At 43.0% G+C, this 19,980-nt stretch overlaps 1 protein-coding gene across 1 annotated transcript in view; it reads right to left on the bottom strand.

The window, feature by feature from the left end:
* The window catches only part of LOC144820261 (dynein axonemal heavy chain 6-like), a 1,187,310-nt gene that overhangs the window by 78,345 nt on the left and 1,088,985 nt on the right, over window positions 1–19,980 (bottom strand). Inside the window, exon 36 of the mRNA XM_078677850.1 lies at window positions 15,082–15,264. Coding sequence (XP_078533976.1) covers window positions 15,082–15,264 — 183 coding nt within the window. The remainder of the gene's footprint in view (window positions 1–15,081; window positions 15,265–19,980) is intronic.

Genomic DNA, 19,980 nt, shown 5'->3' with positions numbered 1-19,980 from the left:
TCCAAATACAGCAGTCTCATAACATCGAATTATATAGCTCATGCTCATATGAAGCAAATTAAAACAAACTCAACAGTTATATAATATTTGAAAGAAATGTTATAAAGAAGTCCTGAAAGTTCAAATGCAGACCTTATATAGGAAGTTACCACATAGGATACAATGCAGTTCAAGCAGGGAAAGGATTCTGTATTTGCCAAGTGCACCAGTCATCAGTCAGTCAGTCAAAATTCTTTATTTCACAATGTTTCCAATGCATATACAGTACACAAGATAAGAACAGTAATAAAAATGTACATATAATATGTGATACCTGATAAAAACAAAATTCAAATCCATATTTAAAATCCTAAATTTAAAGAAAAACAGTCATCATAAAAATGTAAAGTACGTTGTGCCATCAAAATAATCAATAGTCCCCTTATTTTGACCTTCACTCTGTCATTCTTTCATGGCTCTACTGCTATTCAGAGAAGACCAGAGAAACAAGGCCGTACCATGACGCACAAAGGGATTAATCAATTGTTTAATAAAATGATGACCAGGGCGACATTGTTTAAAATGGAATTTACGCAAAAGAGGGAGAATAACATTTTTCCTTTGTAGATCGTAAAACCTGCAAAAAATACAATAAGTGCAAATCTGACTGGGCTGACCTTTCATTACCGACAAACTGGCAAATCGTTTAGTGAATACATACTTTGGAAAACTCATCATTAAAGGAATGAGATTCATACCGAACCTAACTAAAATACAACTATGTTGGGGATTTGACACAAATACTAAGTATGATTTGCCAACCTGAGAGGAGAGGGGGCTTATTGAGGGTTTTGATGACTTGATTTTCCACTCTCCCCTGCAGTCTTCTCTCAAAAGATTTGTTTGATTCTTGCTTTAGATACAATCATACAGCTAGATGGATTAACATATAGATCTCCCAAACCCTAAATTCCCAGCGTAGATTTCACATATTGCAGCCAAGCGATTCTATGTACATTGTCTAGGGCTAAACAGTCTCTAATAATATTGTTGGTCAAGTTAACAGTGTCTAGCTTCCAAATTTGTAGTTATGTGGGGGACTAGTAATGTTTTATAAAAACCATCCTCTATTTTTAGTAAATGGTCAATTGCTGCCACCCCCCACACCCTCCTCCATATGTCACGGTATAGATAGTTTTTGCAGGATACACCTTTTTTATTGCCTCAATAGGCTAAGTATCCAGCTTCTTAATAAAGCTAAAATTGGCCCTTACACGTTTTTCCATAACTAGAGCTGTGTTGTCAACCATGTTTGACCATGGTTGTTTTCTATCAAGCAAAACCCCCAGGTAAATTTAGGTGTCCACCACTGCCAGTCTGGGTGACTCTTTAAGGAACTCAGGATGTCTGTTGGGGCATGCTCCTGTCACTAATTCGAAGGATTACGTTTCATTAAAACGAATGTCCAGACTGATTGTAAACTTTGAGTAGGCCGCTATCATCATCATATCATCTTTATTGCGATCACTAAAGATCATAAAAGACATTGTCAAACATTACATTAACCCAACAAATTAGCGGTGACAGTATAATACAACATAAAGTATGTTGAAAAATAGACATTCTTCTATTAAAAAGATATTACATTTCATAAGTGTATAAAAACATAAAACTTAATTCCAGTAGAAGTTGCTTCTACTAACTATTTAAAATCTTGGGAAATACAATCATTAATGAGCACAGGTATTTCGGAATAATTAAATAACATGGATATATAAATTCATACAATGGCATATCTTAAATCACTATATTTATAAAGAGAAGAAGAAGAAAGATCCTGATGCCTGGGACAGAACACCATTGATGCGTTAGGCTGCTAACAGCAAGATAATAACCTAACCACTCCTTTTTCTGTTATCTTCCTGTACAGCCATTGGTGTTTCTTGCCCTTTTTAGTTTTTACAATTTTTTTCCGCGAATTAGCCACATCCAGCTTAAGAATCTAGCCTCATTTATTACACATGGTACTTCTGTGCTGGTTAATAAAATTCTCATGGCTATAGCTCTACTCCATATCTCTGCATAATGGCTGTAGCCATTTTCTCCGTCGTACCTGGTATGTGGGGCAAACAAATAAAATGTACAGATACATCTCCTCACCCTCTAGACACACTTTACACTTGCTGTCATTTCCTGTCTGCCATTTGCATGTGAATGCATTTACCGGTAGCGACCCTGTCCGAAACTAGAAGTATAGGCGTCTGTCCCTGGGCTTAGTGATAATATCCCAAAAATGCTCATACTGAGGGTAAGGTTTAAACTCTAAAAATGTACCAGTCAGGGAGATAGGCTCAGCGGTAAGTAAACTATTCCTATCCACCATGGTCTTATATAGACCTTTCAATTCTTTTTTTGAAGGGAATTGTTGACCCACTGGGTCATCCCACAAGTGTTAAACTCCCATACCAATCAACATTGTTTTGATATTTTGCAACCACTTAATCTTGCATGAAGTATCAGCCGCCCATACATCTTTTAAAGTGGCAGCACAATTCACTAGCTCAGGGGTAGACCCTAATCTGCGCCAATAAGCAATGGGACGAATTTTGGCAACCTCCGCCAGTCTGCTACACCCTAGGTCGTAGAAGACCGGCTTCAGAGGGGTACAAGATGGCAAACTAATTACATTTCGTACAAATTTATTCTGCGCCAAAGCTAGTGGCCTCAGATACAGAGGGAATAAACTTTGTGTTATAAATCTTAAGTAGTGGGTAGATGGGTTGGGTCAGCGACAACTTGTCTCTATCAGTTTTTATAGTGTCACCCCAATTCTTGCAAATAGTACTGCATCATCTGCATAAATGTGTCTAGGGAGAGGCACTGCAATGAAAAAGGGTACATCTTTGTAGATCTAGTCAGGGCTGCACCCCATTCGTATAGATTGAAAATAAAAAGGGGGCAATAACGCAGCCCTGTCTTATGCCCTGTTTTATCAAGAAATACCTTGTGCATTTCACAACCCTACCATAATGGGCACAGGTAGTTGCTTGGACATACATCTGACAAATAAAATTGATTATAGCTGCCTCGATGCCCATCTCTTCCATAATAATCCATAGCCTGGAGAGGGTAACACAATCAAAAGCAGCCGACAGGTCCATAAATGCTATATAGATCTGCTTGGGCTTCATCATCGTATATTTGGCTATGGTCTAACTCAAGTTGAGGCATTGGTCTATGGTCCCTTTGCCTTTTTGTAAACCATATTGAGATGCTATCAAAATGTTCCTCTCTCTGGTCCAATCCTTTAGCCTGTTCAACGGAAGGTACAGCATCATTTTTGCTGTGCTGTATAACAGGGAGATGGGTCTGTAATTTTGAGGACTGGTCTTGTCCCCCTTTTTAGGTCAAGCCTTTGACAGCACTTACGCTATCTGCAAGACCTGTTGCATCCTATTCTGTGATTAAGTATAAAGGGGTAACCCTGTGTCCCTCAGAACCTGGATAAGTTACAATTAAACAAGAAACGGTTCTGTCGGGTAGAACAAACGTTAGTTGGGGATGCTCAAAATGCAATCTAAAAGTAAGCTCTCGATCACGCATCATATGAACAAATAATCAACACTTAAAGAATAAGCACTGAGCTATCTTGGCACTTAATGAATAAGAACTGAGATGGATGGTTTGGTGATGTTATTTATATCAGAATTACTTCATTCAATGATATATACAATACAATGGAAGACTGTCAAGATCAATTATTTACAAGAATATAAAGTGCGTAGGGGTGACAATTGTGCACGGTGCTCAAGTGGTGTACAATATATATAGTGTAATCATAGTTGTTTGAATATAGAAGTGTAGTGTAGACCAGAAGCTGATTTCAATCCAGAGATTCTTATCTTCCGTAGTATAGAATCCTGGTAGTACTGGACCTAGCGTAAGCGTTGACGTTTTGACCCTATGGTGCCCCAGTTGGTGGTCACGACGGGTCTTTCTCAGGACAGGTAGAGGAGGGGGGTGTTAGCTGACAGTCCTCTTGAAGGCCGAAGGAGTCTCAACCCGGAACAATGGGGCGCAAGGTTATTCTTTGCGTGTCCCCAGGAGTAACAATCTTAGTTAGGAGATTCAGTAATTAGATAGATGGTCTGCAATCCCATCCATCTTCTGCTGTGAGTCAGAGACTCAGTGCCCTGACAACCTTGTCCATACGCTGCAAACAATTCATCTGTCTTGCGGACAGATTAAGTCTTTTGCAGATAAAATTAAAGGCATCTTTTGATGTCTAGAGTGAGCAGTGCTCATTCCGCAGGTGTAGAAGGATCTGGGAAAAAAGTCCTGAGAATGACAGGTTTGTCAGGGGGGTCCTCTCTAACCTCCAATATGGATTTAGAGAGCATAGGAACACTTTGGATCAATGCTTGAACTTACACCTTCTTATAAGTAAATACACGGTGGCGAAAGATGGGCTCTTGTATATGGGCTTTATGGATCTCTCCTCAGCGTTTGATCTAGTAAATCGTTCTAAGCTTTGGTCAATTTTTTGAGAAATAGGTATTGACCCACCATTGGTTAATTTTTTAGGTGCGCTGCATCAGTATCTCTTAGCGTCAGTTAGGGTTCCTCGGGAGGGATGTTGCACTAGCCACTTTAACTCAAAGAGGGGCGTAAGACAAGGATGTATTTTGGCCCCCCTTCTTTTTACTATATATATTAACACTCTAGAAAAATCTCTGGGAGTGGCCACCTTGGATGTTCCGCGCATAGGGGAGTCGGTTATTCCGGTTCTCCTATACGCGGACGATGCAGTTTTATTGGCACACACTGGTCTCGGTCTCCAGAGGCTTCTGGACCATTTTGGTGGCTTCATGGAGTCCTTGGATCTAAAAGTTCATATTAAAAAATCGCATGTCATGGTGGCTGGGATTCGAAGTAGGAAGTCGAAGATTAAAACCTTTTTTTGTAGCGGTGCCGAAGTAACTAGGGTCCGGGTTTTTACATATCTCGGGGTTCTTTTTGATGAAAAAGGAACCAGGGGATCACAACAGAAGCTTAAAAGCAATATGGTAGCTAGGTCTACCGCAGCACTCCTGGCTTTTGCCAGGCGGCTGGGGGCAAGACCTATGGAGGCAATATTGAAAATTTATAACTCAAAATGTCTGGTGATTGCTACTTATGGTGCATCCCTTTGGGGTTATACAGCGCAGGACAAGATACAAGTGGCAGAAAATAAGTTTCTAAGATCTCTTCTAATAGTCCCCCAATCGACCCCAACCTATTCGTTACATACAGAACTGGGTTTAGGTTATGTCACAGATCAGTTAAAAGTTGCCCCTTTGATCTGCTGGGTGAAAACTTGGTTGAACGAAGAAATCACTTTAAACCATCAGATCCTCAGTGATTCTTTATCAATGGGTAAGGTAAACAGGGTCCCATGGCTGGTGTACATTAGAGTGATGTTCACCAAGCTTGGGCTCCCTGAGTTATACACATCACCTGAATGTATTAAAAAAGAGGATATAAGCTGGGTTAAGTTTAATTTGTTGAACATGCTAGAAATGGAATGGGAGGAGCGGGAGTTAAAGAAACCATGTGTAAAGGCAAATTATTTATTATTAACTACCCCCTCACTGGAACCATATCTAAAAATTGTAACTAAGCCATTTCACCGCCAGCTGCTGATTAGATTCCGTTTTAACCTAATACACTTAACTCTAGGAGTTTTTTCATCATGGGGCAAACCAAACCAGAAAAGATTGCCCAGCCATAGTATTCCTGCCTGACTTTTAGCTGGTTTAGTTGGTTTTAGCTGTCTCCCATTTTTTAATAGATGATGTATATCTTTTTTATTGTATAATGCATATGGACTATATTTATAGTATATATATATCAAATTGTGATTTTTTAACTAACAAACTTGTTGCTATCTTACTTTTATGATTTTAAGTAATTGAATAAAGTGCTTTGACTCACAGATTTGTTTAATTGAAACTGTGATGGAACCTTAGGGATGAATTTGGGATTCGTCCTGAGGATAACTATTTAATCTGTAAAACAAAGGAAAGGCTGTTTTATGGTGAAGGCTTGTATTTCGCTAACCCTTCTAGTTGATGTTAGGGTGATATTTGGCCTATGAATGGGCTCAAAAGGTTGGTTCATCAACTGGGATATAACTACGTTCAAGTGCCACACAGGGGGTGGGGCTTGAACAGGTGGATAAGTAAGAAATAAGCCTTTCAAGAATTGTTGTACAACTCTGGTAGAGCAAAGAGATAGACGTTTTGAGGAGCGTCTATATCGGGATATAGCTGCGAGGTGAACTTTGATGGAAGAATATACCGCCCAGTTTTAGCCAAAGACAGTAAGTATGGTAGTATTTGTTCTGGAGATGAAAGGTACAGATGCACCTTACTTGGGAGACACCAAAGGCAGAATTGTTTCCATTTTAATCTGTAAATTTTGTTTGTGCTCTCAACACGAGATCTGGTGATAATGCCTTCACACTCTTGCACAGTTGCCAAATCCTTCAATTCAAAGAATTACAAAGCCATGCATGCAAGCGAAGAGATGCTGGATCCGGATGACAGATTTGACCCTGGTTTCTGGTTAACAGGGTTGGTGTCAGTAATAGACGGATGGGCTGGGCTTCCGACAGGAGGAGAAGCTCTGTGAACCAGTGCTGCCTGGGCCATCTGGGTGCTATCTGAAGAAGCCAGCAGTGTTCCAATTTTACCCTTTTCAGGACCTTGGGTATCAGCAGAATGGGGGAAAAAGTGTAAGGTTCCTGACCAACGCATTGAAAGAGCATTCCACAAGAGTTTGGGAGAGAGAATCTGCTTGCTAAGAACCGGCATTTGGAGTTGATGTGAGGTGCAAACATATCCAGCACTGGTTTTCCCCAATGAGAGAAGATCCTGTCAAGTTGGTCCTGTTTGAGCTCCCACTCGTGGCAGTTGTCTTTGGTCCTGCTGAGGGTGAAAAAAAGTGAAATCCCCAGGTATATAAGAATACACAAAATACACACCAATCCAGATATACTCAGATACTCAAATCCCTAAAGATAGGGAATGCATGCATACTCCCTATATTCCTAAAGTTCCACCAGACCCAAGAGTGTGGTATCAAAAAGGGCTTTATTCCAAAACATAAAAACTCAAGATTGCCATAAAGATATCACATATCGCAGTCAATACAAGCTGATTTTCAGTAATCCCCAAAAGGTATACAGACAGCCAAAATGTTATATTTACAATATAGTAAATTTAAAACACTCCAGGAACAATTAAGCTTTCCTTCGATGTCAAGCAGAGATAATTCATAATTCATGAGGGTGTCTGCAAGAGTATTCCGAAGCCATGGAACATGTTCTGCTGTTAAGGATATTCTGTGAAGTGCCAGCCAGCTCCAAAGCTGTTGAGCGTCCTGAGAAAGAGTCAGAGATGTTGTCCCTCCTTGTTGTGGATATAAAATTGTGGTGGTGTCCATCCGAACTAACACCAATGAACCTTCTATCCGAGGGATGAAAGCTTGCAGAGAGAGAAAAATGGTCTTCAACTCTAGCCTGTTGATATGCATCTGCCGCTTTGAAGAGGACCATTTTCCCTGAATCTGAAGGTCTTGGAGGTGACCTCCGCAGCCTTCCATGGATGTATTGGTGTTGATTATGAATTTTGGGACTAAGGGCAGAAATGAAAGGCCCTTCGAGAGATGTGACTTCAAAGTCCACCATACAAATGCCTCTCTCATGCGTGGAGTTATAGTTATCACCTCGTCGAAGGATCCTGTTGTTTGAATTCATTGATGCTGCAGTTTCCTCTTGCAAAGGTCTCATGTGAAGACAAGCTAGTGGCAGTAGGTCAACAGTGGAGGAAAGCATGCCCAGCAGAGGTTTGTATGTCCTCACAGAAGTTTACTTTCTTTTTGACAGCTTGAGAGCCAAGGTTTGCAATAGTTTCTGTCTTTCTTGTGAGAGGAAAGCTTTGCTGCGAATGGTATCCAAGTTTGCTCCTAGGAAAACCATTGTCTGGCTTGGGAAAACCGATGATTTTGGTTGGTTGATAGACAGGCCTAATCTGGGGAATAAATCCATGCAATCTTTTGTAGCTGCAGCCGCTAGAGAAGCCAATGGTTTTTTCAGGAGCCAATTGTCTAAATATGGAAATACATGGTGACCCTGATTCCTAATGCAGCTGCTATTGGGGCCAGAAACTTATTAAAGATCCGCGGAGTGGATTTGAGGCCGAAAGGCAGGACTTGGAACTGATAGCGGGTACCAGCCACTGTAAAACAGAGACATTTTATTTGTTTGGGATGTATAGGAACATGGAAATATGCATCCTCTAGATCCAGCGATGTCATGTAGTCCTGGCTGTTAAGACGTCGAAGGATGTTGGAAAGTCTAACCATTCTGAAGGTTTTGTTTTTGAGGAATTTGTTCAGACATCTGAGGTTTAAAATGGGTCTCTATTCTCCCGATTTTGTGCGTATCAGGAAGAAGTAAGAATAGAAGCCTTCTCTTCTTTGTGCTACCAGAACCCTTTCTATCGCCCTTTTCCGTAGCATATTTTTTGCTTCTTGTTTCAGTAAGTGAAGACAAGGGGGGTAGAGTGTTTGGTGGCGCTTGATGAATTCCAGAGTGTTACCATAAGATATGAGATCTAGGACCCATTTGTCCGTTGTAATATTGCGCCATTGATGAATAAAATGGAAAATGTTTACACCGACTGGGGGGGAAGAGTAGCAACTGATACTCTGATAAGATCACTGTTTGCGACCTGAGTCGCATGATTGTGAGGCTGGTTTCCTGCGTGAGCCTCGCCTGGAGAAACCAGCTGTGGTTGGCTGCCGATAGGATTGCTGTTGGTAACCCTGATGATATTGCGGCTGGAAGGATTGATAAGACTGGATGCACTGCAAAGTGTCTCTATAGCCCGTAAATCTACATCCTAGTGCACCCCGAAAAGGCACTTTATGATATTGTAGGGTGCCTAAAGCTTTGGCTGATCTGTATCCTTCTTTATGGCAAGTAGAGCTTTGTCTATGTGTTTACCAAATAGACTTTCCCCATCGTAAGCCATGTCGAATACCTTTTATTGCACCTCTAGACGAAAGGAGGTTGCTCTAAACCATCCTTGGCGCCTTATAACAGCTGCACCGGCTAGTTGCCGAAAACCGGATGTTGCTATTTCCATAGTACAGTCTATAATTTTGGCCGCTGTGCGTTCTACTTCAGCCAAAATCTTACGGCATTCCTGTTTATGTTTGTCCAGTATAACATCTATCATGGCTCAGATGTCGGACTACATCTGCAGATCGTAGCAGCCCAGAATAGCTAGAGCATTGGCAGCCCTGATGGAGATAGCGGACATGGACTAGAAACTCTTACCGATGGAATCCAATTGATGCCCTTCCTTGTCCAGTGGAGACGTGATGGGGGTGAAGGGTTCTTTGATCGTTTCTGAACTGCTTGGGAGATCACTGAATCCAGTTTGGGATGGCCCATTAAGCAAGCGGGGGAATCCTTGGGCGACCTGTATTTCTTATCTAGTCTTGACAATACAGGCACTACAGTAGCCAGTGTTTTCATTACATATGCCAGCATGCATGGTTGACCAACAGTATGCAGGAAGCTAACAGACCGAGCAGTCGCAAGACCTCCAGACTCCTCCAGACTGGAACAGCCGCTCCAGTCTGAAAAAGTGGAATCATAGCCTGGATGTATTGAATTCTCTGTAGAGGCAGGTAGGCACGACTCACTGTAATGTCCAGTACTGTCCCTATGAACAAATTGCGCTGAGAGGGCACCAGATGAGATTTGGGTACATTTATCGAAAACTCCAAGTCGAACAACAGCAGTGCTGTTACTTGCAGATGATGCAGCACCAACTCTGGCGACATTGCTTTGAGCAGCCAGTCATCCAAATAGGGGAAAACAGGATATCCTGACTCTCTGAGATGAGCTTCCACCACCATCATTTTTGTGAAGACCTGTGGTGCGGAAGTGAGACCGAACTGGAGGACTGCACAGTTGTTACTTGCAAATGATGCTGCACCATCTCTGGTGACTATGTTTGACGAGACAGTCATCCAGATAGAGGAAAACAGGGACCACAGATCTTCTGAGATGCGTTGCTACCACCGCCATCACCTTTGTGAAGACCTAAGGAGCGGAAGTAAGACCGAATGGAAGGACTGAAAACTGGTAGTGTTGAGACCCCACCGTAAAACGAAGAACTTCTGATGCGACTTCAGGATGGGAATGTGAAAATACGCATCCTGAAAATCGATCTACACCATCCAGTCTTCCTTCTGCAGCACAAGAAGAACCTGAGCCGAAGTCAACATCTTGAATCGCTATTGAGGTAAAAACTCAAGACCCTGAAGTATAGGCTCAGCCTCAAGCGACCGTACTTTTTGGGAATCAGGAAGTACTGGGAGTAGCATCCCTGACCCCTTTCCTGCTCTGGATCACACCTTTTTGCAGCACAGACTGAGCTTCCTGCTGGAGAAGCAGAAGTGCTCTTCTGAGCATAAACCCTGACGGGGAGGTAAGGAGGGGGAAACTCCTGGAAAGGTAGCTGGTACCCATTCTCTACGATGTTCAACACCCAGAGATCTGTGGTAACAGACCTCCAGTGTTGTACATATTGGGACACCCGTCCTCCCACGGGACAAGCATGCTCTAGGAGCTAGGACTGCTTCCCTGCCGGACCAGCTGGAGTGGCAGAAGAAGAGGAGGAGGAAGAGACTTGCTGCCGTGCTGCACCCCACAGACAACCTCTTCCCTTTTCCCTGTATGATCTGTACAGAGGGTTTGCCTGCTGTTGCAGCTGCTGCATGGCATGAAAGGATAAGGTCCTGCCAAATCCACAAAATTTGCAATATTCAAAGCCCCTGGGCTGAAACTGTAGACTCATAGATCTTGTTGAGTGCACTTTGGCCCCAAATAAGCGAGATCTGTAGAAAGGCAGGTCTAACAGGGTAGCTTGGACGTCAGGGGAGAACTCCAAACCCCATAACCATGCGGGCCTCCTGGTCACCACTGACGATCCCTGGAACCCAAATTAGCAGTGTTCAGACCAGATTGTATGACTTGGCAGGCCGCAGCTTGAGCATCCATAAGAACCCCTAAAAAATTAGCCTGAACGTCCTCTGGCAGTTTTGAGAGCATTTCCCTTGCCAAGTCCATAAGTGCATGCATATAGCGACCCAAACGGCATGTAGCATTTGTTGATTTGAGAGCCATAATGCCGGAAGAGAATACCTGCTTTACAGATAGGTCCATGCCTTTGCACTCCCAGGAAGGCAGGATCCCCCAGAGCCACCTTATAGCTTCTCGCCACAGACCTGGACACCGCAGGAGCAGTCATTGGCTTATGCCACACTTCAAGGATAGTCTCAGTCAAAGCCTCGTTGAAAGGGAGCAAAGGCTCCGAGATTGAAGTAGAGGAATGGAGCATCTCTGTCAAAATATTAGATTTCAATTCTGCTGTGGTAAGAGGCAACTCCACAGATCCGCTGTCTTCCTGCTCACAGAATGATAAGAAGTTACCTTCTGCATTGGGAGACCTTTTGGAGACGAGAGTTCCCATTTGGGAGAAGAATCCAGGCCACTAACCTCCTGCAGAACTTCAAAATCCTGATCAGGGTCCACAATCCTCCCTTCCTCTGCCTCCTCCTGTTGTTCCTTGTACTCCTCTTCTTCCATTAACCTATATGCCTCTCTTCTAGACCTCATCCTTGGAACCGGCATCGGCAGCGCCGATGACTTTGGGATCGGCATCAAAGGGAGGTCTACCGGGACAGTAGTCAACGCCGGTCAAGGTCGATTCGGTGCAGGTTGAAAACCAGATGGCGCTGGGGAAGATCTGTCCAGTGGCACTCATCCCTCCAGATATTGTACCGGCGTCGAACATCTTGGCGTTGAGAGAGGCCAACTCCCTGGAGCCATCAGCATAAAAGGCATGAGAGGTGCCTAAGGGAAATGAAGTGGTAAACCTCCCAGGGAGTATGCCTGCGGACCCATGGGGCCAGCAGGCGCACTAGTAGGGTTTGCCGCTCTGGCTAACAAGCCGAACATCGCATTCAGAAAAGGTGACGGATACGTACCCGGAGTCAGAATGTCAGGATACCCTGGACGCAGTACTACAGGCTCTGAAGCCGCTTGAGGCAATACATTTGATTCCGGTTGTGGTGCCCGAGACCCTGGAGGCAGAGGTGGAGTGGTCGGCAACAGTGGAGGTGTTTCTTCTCTTGGCACTGGTGGAGTCACTGCTCTCGGAGCCGGAGACAGGGCCAGAGTCACCTCAGGAGAAAGAGAAACATCATCCTTTCGATGACAATGGGGAACAAGGTACACTGACTTTGGCATCTCATCTTTCTAAAAACGACGGCAAGACCCATGGCGCCACTTCCTCATGTGCTTCCTCGATGACTACGAGGTATATGGGGTTCTTGGCTTTGGCCATGAACAACTTGGCCTCCCTCTCCTTCAGTGCCTTGGGGTTCATGCGCCTGCATGATGAATACTCCCCAACTTCATGAACTGTCTTCATTGGTGTCATTGATAGACCTCTGACCCCCACATACCCTGCATGATGTTCATCTGGATTTTCCCTGAGTAGCCATAATTATTGCTACAAAGACCCAAGGACTCGCAACAAAGAAACTCCCAGAAACGGAGAGCCCTGGGAAAAAAACGTTATGCATCGACAGCATGGGAAAAAGGGAACTGACGTCAGCACACTGATGAGGCCTTTTCATGGCTCCGATGATGTCATGTGGAGTCACTCCATTGTGACATCCTCGTTTACGCGGGAGTGCTGAGGAGAAAATGTCAGTGGAATGCTACACAAGGGGTAATTCAAAAGGTGAGGAATCCACAGGCAGATGTATCCATCAGAAAGGCATGTCAAAAAGCGACAAAGAGGTAGCTCTTCTCCGGATCGGTGCTTAACTGGCGCAGAAAGAAAAGAACTGTCATCCACACACCTGGGTGGCGCCTATATGGGTGACTGTGACATCATAACCAATGCTTATGATAACGTCACACGGTGCCAAATGGAGCGACCTTACCCCGTGCGGAAGGGGTCCAGCTCGAGCTCAACTTTCCAAATCCAGCCTGATGCCTGGGAAATTCAAAGTTAAGGAATCTGCAGCTAGAAGTATCTATCAGATATAGGATGCATAACACACAAAGCCATTCATTCACTAGTGAAGCCTGGACAACCTTCTGACATATTCTGGTGCCTTCAGAGAATACAGAAGCAAACACACCCTACTGCTCAGTCCACCCAAGATCTAAATGAAACAAGCATAATAAAGATCCTTGGAGTGGAAACAAATTTATAGTACTCTCTCCCAACTAAATTGAGACAACTGGACGTACTCTCTCATTCAGAAGGGGCTTAAATAATGTTGTATTTACAAGGTATCTAATCGAATTACATCAGTAAACTTTGCAATTTTTCCCACCCTGAACTTGAAAACTCCTTTCTTATATCCATGCATTACTCTGAACTATTCCCACACACCTCAAATCTCCCCACTGTTCCTACCTGTTGTAACCTTATGTCCGTTTCATATCCCCTCACTTTCATCAAAACACCATTCACTATTACGAGTTATATATCTAGAGTTCCTTGCATGGTTGTTACATCTGTAAAGTTCCCTAAGACTGCTACATAAAAATGTCACATAAAGTAAATAATACGTTTTTCAAGCAACTGTAAAACAGTTGTGGATAGAATAGATAGTACATGCTTCAGTGAGATAAATACATCTCAGGGCAGGTATTTACCTAGGCATCTTGCTTTTTTAAAACTTGGATGTTGCATAACTATAACATATTTGTTTCAGTCACATGAACATTTAGAACATGGCAGTACTGGCTCATAAAAGATAACCCTGGTATAGTGATTAGTAAGAGAAAATTGCAGGGCTTCAGAGTGATGCAAAACCTCCTTTCATGATTGTGGTTCACAATTTCGGGTTAAGTGTGCAAAGTTGATCTTTTATTTGTTGTGATTGGATCTGGAGTAGAGTCACAAGTAGTTATGACAACCTCTTCTGATTAGAAGTATTCATAGTTATTGTAAACTTCTTGAGCAACTTCTGATGGGTAGACAGTACTGACAATGCCTGGAATTACTTGCTTGTGTTAGGATGCTAAGTGCAACAACAACAACACAGTGATGGATGAAATGCTTAAATTAATCTCAGCCGCTAACAATCGCTAGGGCCGCATCCCAGGCTATCATTTTTCGCCCACCATGTCCCCTGAGTTTGGACTCAGGCATATGCAAATCAGTCTTGACCCTGTTCCCATGGGAAAAGTCCACTTTTTGCATACTTTACTGTGTCGCCTAAGTGGGAAAGGTATGCCCAGACGTGGGTCCTGTGCATACTGTCACTGGAGCCAAGCTATACCTGGCTGAAGAGCCCTAACTAGGGCAAAACCAGTCCTAGGTTGCTTGTGTTCCAGATCAGGGAGGCACTGGTTTGACAGTTCGAGCTGGACTGTTCCCATTGTCGCAGGGTCAAGACTGATTTGCACACACCTGGCTCAAAACTGAGGTCACATGGTGTACAAAAAAAAGGCGGTGGACTGGAATGCAGCCCTAAGTAATTACCAGAGGCTAAGATTAGTTTGAGTATTCCGTCAATCACTTTTTTAATACTTTACTGTGTTATGATGCAAAGCATGACATCTTTAAATGAACAACACAATCTTAAGCTCAATATTACAAGACGTTTCATGTATTACAAAGTTTTCTTTCAAAGCATAATGTCTCCACACCGGCTACGTTGGCATTATTCCCCAGAATAGACCATCTTCACTATTTATTTCCCACATAGAGTAGTACAGTAAGTCCATCTATTTTAAACATTTACATTTTTTCCTCTACATCAGCATATATATTGAGTACATCTACTGCATCTAAGCAAGCGCATAACTGAATGAGGAAGACAATTGGGTGTGTTTTATCATTGTGACTCGTATGTCTCAATTAATTTCCAAGAATTTCGCCGATACACTTGACAGAATCTCCCCAAATTTGTGTTTGTACATCTATTCAATATTTTTTAAATAAATACATTTACCATTTTCATATCAGGTCCTCCCTTTCCAATTAACAATGACTCCAGTAAACAGCACAACGTGGTGACTTTGCTGATGTCCACTTGCGTAATAGCTTGCTTACTCTTTCTTATGACATATCGCAGCCCGTCTTCTACATAGCGTTTGAAAAGTTCGAGCAAATACTGCTTTGTTTCAGCATTTATCTGAAAATAGCACATTTAAAAGTCATTCAAATTAATAGTTCAAAACAATTTGACGTCATTGCATATAGAATTATACAAAATTTAGCATTTATTTTTAAAATGCCTAATTTAATAGGACGCAATAGTTGATAGGGAGTCTGTGGGACTGTGATGAACCAGATTCACACCAGAATGCAAGAGATAAAGTCAAAGAAGCGCAAAGTTCAAAGTGATTGGCTCTGTACTGGCACTAAACTTGATTACAATAAAAAAAAACAGTGGAGGTAGAGGTTAAGGTTAGGTTCACCCTCCCTACTGAATATAGTTCCACAACATTCGGAATACCGATACCTAGCTAGTGAGCTAATATTTTATTCCTGCTCCTAATTGGTATGTTTAAAATTGGGGGTTAATAATAGGGAAAGACCTAACTTTAATGAGTATGTTGTCCGTAGTATTGGGTCGACATGCTTTGAGCTATCCCCTAAAAGCTCTTATTCAGGACCACACGAGGACCAGCCCCAGGCGTACCACTCCCAAGCAATTCTATGAATAGGAAATGATGATGGCACCCCTGGAGACCGCATCTCTACCAGTGTAGATCATAAGGTATATTTCTGCCTAAACAAAAATACAGTGTGTCAGTGTTTAACCGTATGTATTAAGTATTAGGAGTATATACATTAGTTGTGCACCTCATCATTTCCTATTCATAGGATTGTTTAGGAGTGGTACCCACAGGGCTGGTCCTCGTGTGGTCCTGAAGAAGCTTTTAGGGGATAGCTCGAAACATGTCGACCCAATATTAGGCAATACCAAAGGGGATGATGGACGGAGCGCTTGAGCAAATCAAACACTCACCCCCAGTCAACTGATCTGGGTTTAATCCAGCATCATTCTGTAGCACCCCCCCACCCCAGTTCAGACATGGCCATATGCAAATCAGTCTGACCCTATGCCTCATGGGAACAGTCCAGCCGGAACTGCCAAGCCATGTCTTCCCTGGACCGGAAACAAGCATTCTGGGACTAGTTTCGGGTTCATAACCCTCATCAGCCAGGTTATCTTGAATCCAGTGGCAAAGTGAGCAAGGGACCCACGTCTGGGCATACCCTGCCAACTTAGGGCGAACACAGCAATACCAAAGGGGATGATGGACGGAGCGTTTGAGCAAATCAAACACTCACCCCCAGTTAACTAATTTGGGTTTAATCCATCATCATTCTTTAGCTCACTCCACCACCCCAGTTCAGACATGGCCATATGCCAATCAGTCTGACCCTGTGCCTCATGGGAACAGTCCAGCCTGAACTGCCAAGCCATGTCCTTCCCAGAGCGGAAACAAGCATCTTGGGACCGGTTTCAGGTTCATAACCCCTCATCAGCCAGGCTATCTTGAATCCAGTGGCAAAGTGAGCAAGGGACCCACGTCTGGGCATACCCTGCCAACTAAGGGCGAACACAGCAATACCAAAGGGGATGATGGATGGAGCGTTTGAGCAAATCAAAAACTCACTCCCAGTCAACTGATCTGGGTTTAATCCATTATTATTCTTTAGCTCACTCTGATTACTCCTCTCCCGGGTCGCCGTGTTCCTCGTCCACACTTTGGAACACGGCGACCCGGGAGAGGAGTAATCGGCAGTTCTACACTACTACCAAAAAGTACACTTACTGGGAGTTATCTACTCCAAGATATGCTTGAACCACTTCCCGGGCTTACCGCCCCGAGAAAAACATCTTTGGCGCAACCTCCCAATTACGTCTCTTTTTGACCACAATACCGGGGCATTTACAGACTTAGCCAGCGACGTTCTATTCAAATTGAAGATATACACCCAGGAGTACAATTCCTTTCAGGCTCATTATATCCAAGACATTTCACACTAGGTCACGGGCCCTGCCAGGTCAGAATTATCACTGGTGGAGCGACCTTTTTCTTTTCGCAATTTCGATTGCAGCCCTGAGGAGTCACGGAAACACTTTTCCTAACGCGACGAAACACGTGTCGGCTGGCTGGTTCTGTAAGAATTAAAAAATTGAACTGTAGCGATACTGTGCAGGGAAATCTCGTTTCTTTCTGTTGGCTTTGGTTTATTGTATTTGTGTATTTACATAGACACGACTGTATGAAATTTCATTAGTGTGTGCATAGGGTATTCCTGTAAATACATGTTATGTATGTTGAGTTTTTCTGACATACTGTTGGGTGGTTAGAGGGTCTTTTCCGCCTGCCCAGTTGCACCACAATACTACTGTTGCTTGAACACTCATGCGTCTACTTTTGGCAGAGCGCCCAGTTACTACTCTAAGAGATAAAAACCCTTTCTCTTGCGACTACATTAAAATAATCCAGCCTGGACAGGACCAGCACAGTGGCAACTGATTTTTTGTAAATCGAACGGAATAAAGGGAGGAACAAGATGAAGTATGTTTGTTAATCTGGTCAATAACAGATAGTCTGGAGTCAAAAATCACCCCCAGATTCCTCACTTTAGATACTGGAGTAGGGGGAAGGCCAAGAGTCCGAGGCCATCAAGATTTGTTCCAGATTTGTTTTATCCAATTTCAGCTGGATGCTGTTGCTGCTCATCCAGATAACAACTACGCCCATACTGCCATTAAAACCATGTGCGGCCTCAGTTACATCACTGGAGATTGACACAACAATTTGCACATCATCCACATACGCTACTGACAAGAAGACAAACGCATGGATTAGTCTGGCTGGGGGGGGATATAAATGTTGAAGAGCATGGGGATCAATGATGATCTGAGGGACACCACTTGGTAGAATAAAAGACTTTGATTCAAAATCCCCCAGAGTGACCAATTGTACTCTGTTGGAGAGGAATGAGCGTAGTAGATCAAGAGCTGATCCACCAATCCCAATCCCTGTTAGGCACCCTAACAGCACAGAATGGCTCACGGTGTCGAAGGCTGCAGATAACTCCAACAGGATCACTGCAGCCTTCAATCCGTTGTCCAGAATGCTTCTTAACTCCTCGGTAGCCACTACCAGAGCCAACTCAGTACTGTGGTTTGGTCTAAATTCAAATTGGGCACTATCCAGGATTCCATTATTATCCAAACACTCAGAGAATGCAGTCTTCATATGCTTTTCAGGGATGTTCGCCACAAAAGGAAGGTGAGAAATAGGGTGATAGTAACCACAGGTCCAGAAGTGCATTGAGTTGGTGGTGTCAGGGGGTCCAGTACTTATGCTCAGTTGTGCCTTTGAAGTGGGGGAGGCTTCAAAGAGATGCCTTTGAAGTGTATAGGGTCCCTGCCCAGGCTCCAGACCCATTACAGTGGGTATGCAGCCATTTGTGTGGGGATAGGAAATAGCCGATCAGGTGTAAGTGTCAGCTCCTCTCTCCAATCCTGCCCAGTATGGCCCATCATGATGTGGAAGGCCTATCAGTCACACCTAAGCTCCCTTTGTGTGTGGCTGTCTAGAGGGAATGCACAGATGTGTATACAGAGACTGGCAGAAGGCACCAAATAGTTTAAGTAAGGAAATGCTAACTTTCTAAAAGTGCAAATAGAGTCTGATGTTGCACTCAGTTAATAAGTGAATACTAAACAAGTATACAAAAATTAGACTACCTAAATAAATTTGGTGTGCACTCTGTGTGGGGACTTCAGCCAAGCCCACGTATCAAAGTAGAACAAGTACCTAGAACAATTGAGAGTCAAAGTATTACATATTTGGATATTGAAACTATGATTAAAGGCTCTAAGCTAGAGAGAGTGGTGTTTAAGAAACCAACTGACAGAAATAACTCCCTTTTATACAGCAGTTTTCATCCTCCTACATTAAAACAACATTTACAATTTTCTCAGTTTACTCAAATAAAATAGATCACATCTAGCAATGACCAAATTCTCTTTACCATACATGAGAATTTCCTATTACAACGTCAGATTTATTAGATAAGGTTTCTCCATACTCTCAGCCCCAAGGGCATGAATGATAAGTTGGAACTGGCATGTTTTCTCTAATCAATGACTACCTCTTTTGTACACATATTAGTTTTTTTTAACAAATCTTTTTATTAAAAGAAAACAAACTAAATTATACAACACAAACCAATACAAATATTAAATAAAGAAGTCATCAAAATAAGCCATATTCATAAAATAAGAGAATGGTCAAACACAAATCATAACATTGGAGAACATTGTACCGAAGGTTATATCATCTTCTCATGCAAGCAAGCGATTCCAGTGATCAGGAGATTACAGTGACTCGTTATAGACAACAAATAGAGGAGCATTGTCAAAGGGGGTAAACAACCAACCTCTACTTTCATTCAAAGGGGCCCATATTTTTGTCCATTTACCCGGGCAACCGTTGCTTTCATACACCACCCTCTCTGCTTGCATAGACCAATCCATGTCGGACTCCCAATCAGTGCATTTCAAATCAACCCCTCGATTCCATGTTCTAGCTATGTTTCGTTTAGCCACCATGCATCCCAGCGATACCCACAATCTTTCAGTTTGAGATTAATCAAATATTCAAAAGACATAACCTCCGAGTAGCCTCAATGGCTTTACGACCAATCTGGGACGTAATAGGGATGACCTAGCCCCAATAATTCTGAAGGGACGGACCATTCCACCATTGATGCAAATAGGTACCTATGTGGCCGCAGCCACGGGGACATACCAGAGAGCTAAGAAGACCAACCTTGACCAATGCGGAGATCGTGTAATAGGCCCTATGGAGTA

This window comes from Lissotriton helveticus, chromosome 2_1 (genome assembly GCF_964261635.1).
Source record: "Lissotriton helveticus chromosome 2_1, aLisHel1.1, whole genome shotgun sequence".
NCBI classification, from domain to species: domain Eukaryota; kingdom Metazoa; phylum Chordata; class Amphibia; order Caudata; family Salamandridae; genus Lissotriton; species Lissotriton helveticus.
This window is presented reverse-complemented; position numbering and strand designations above follow the sequence as displayed.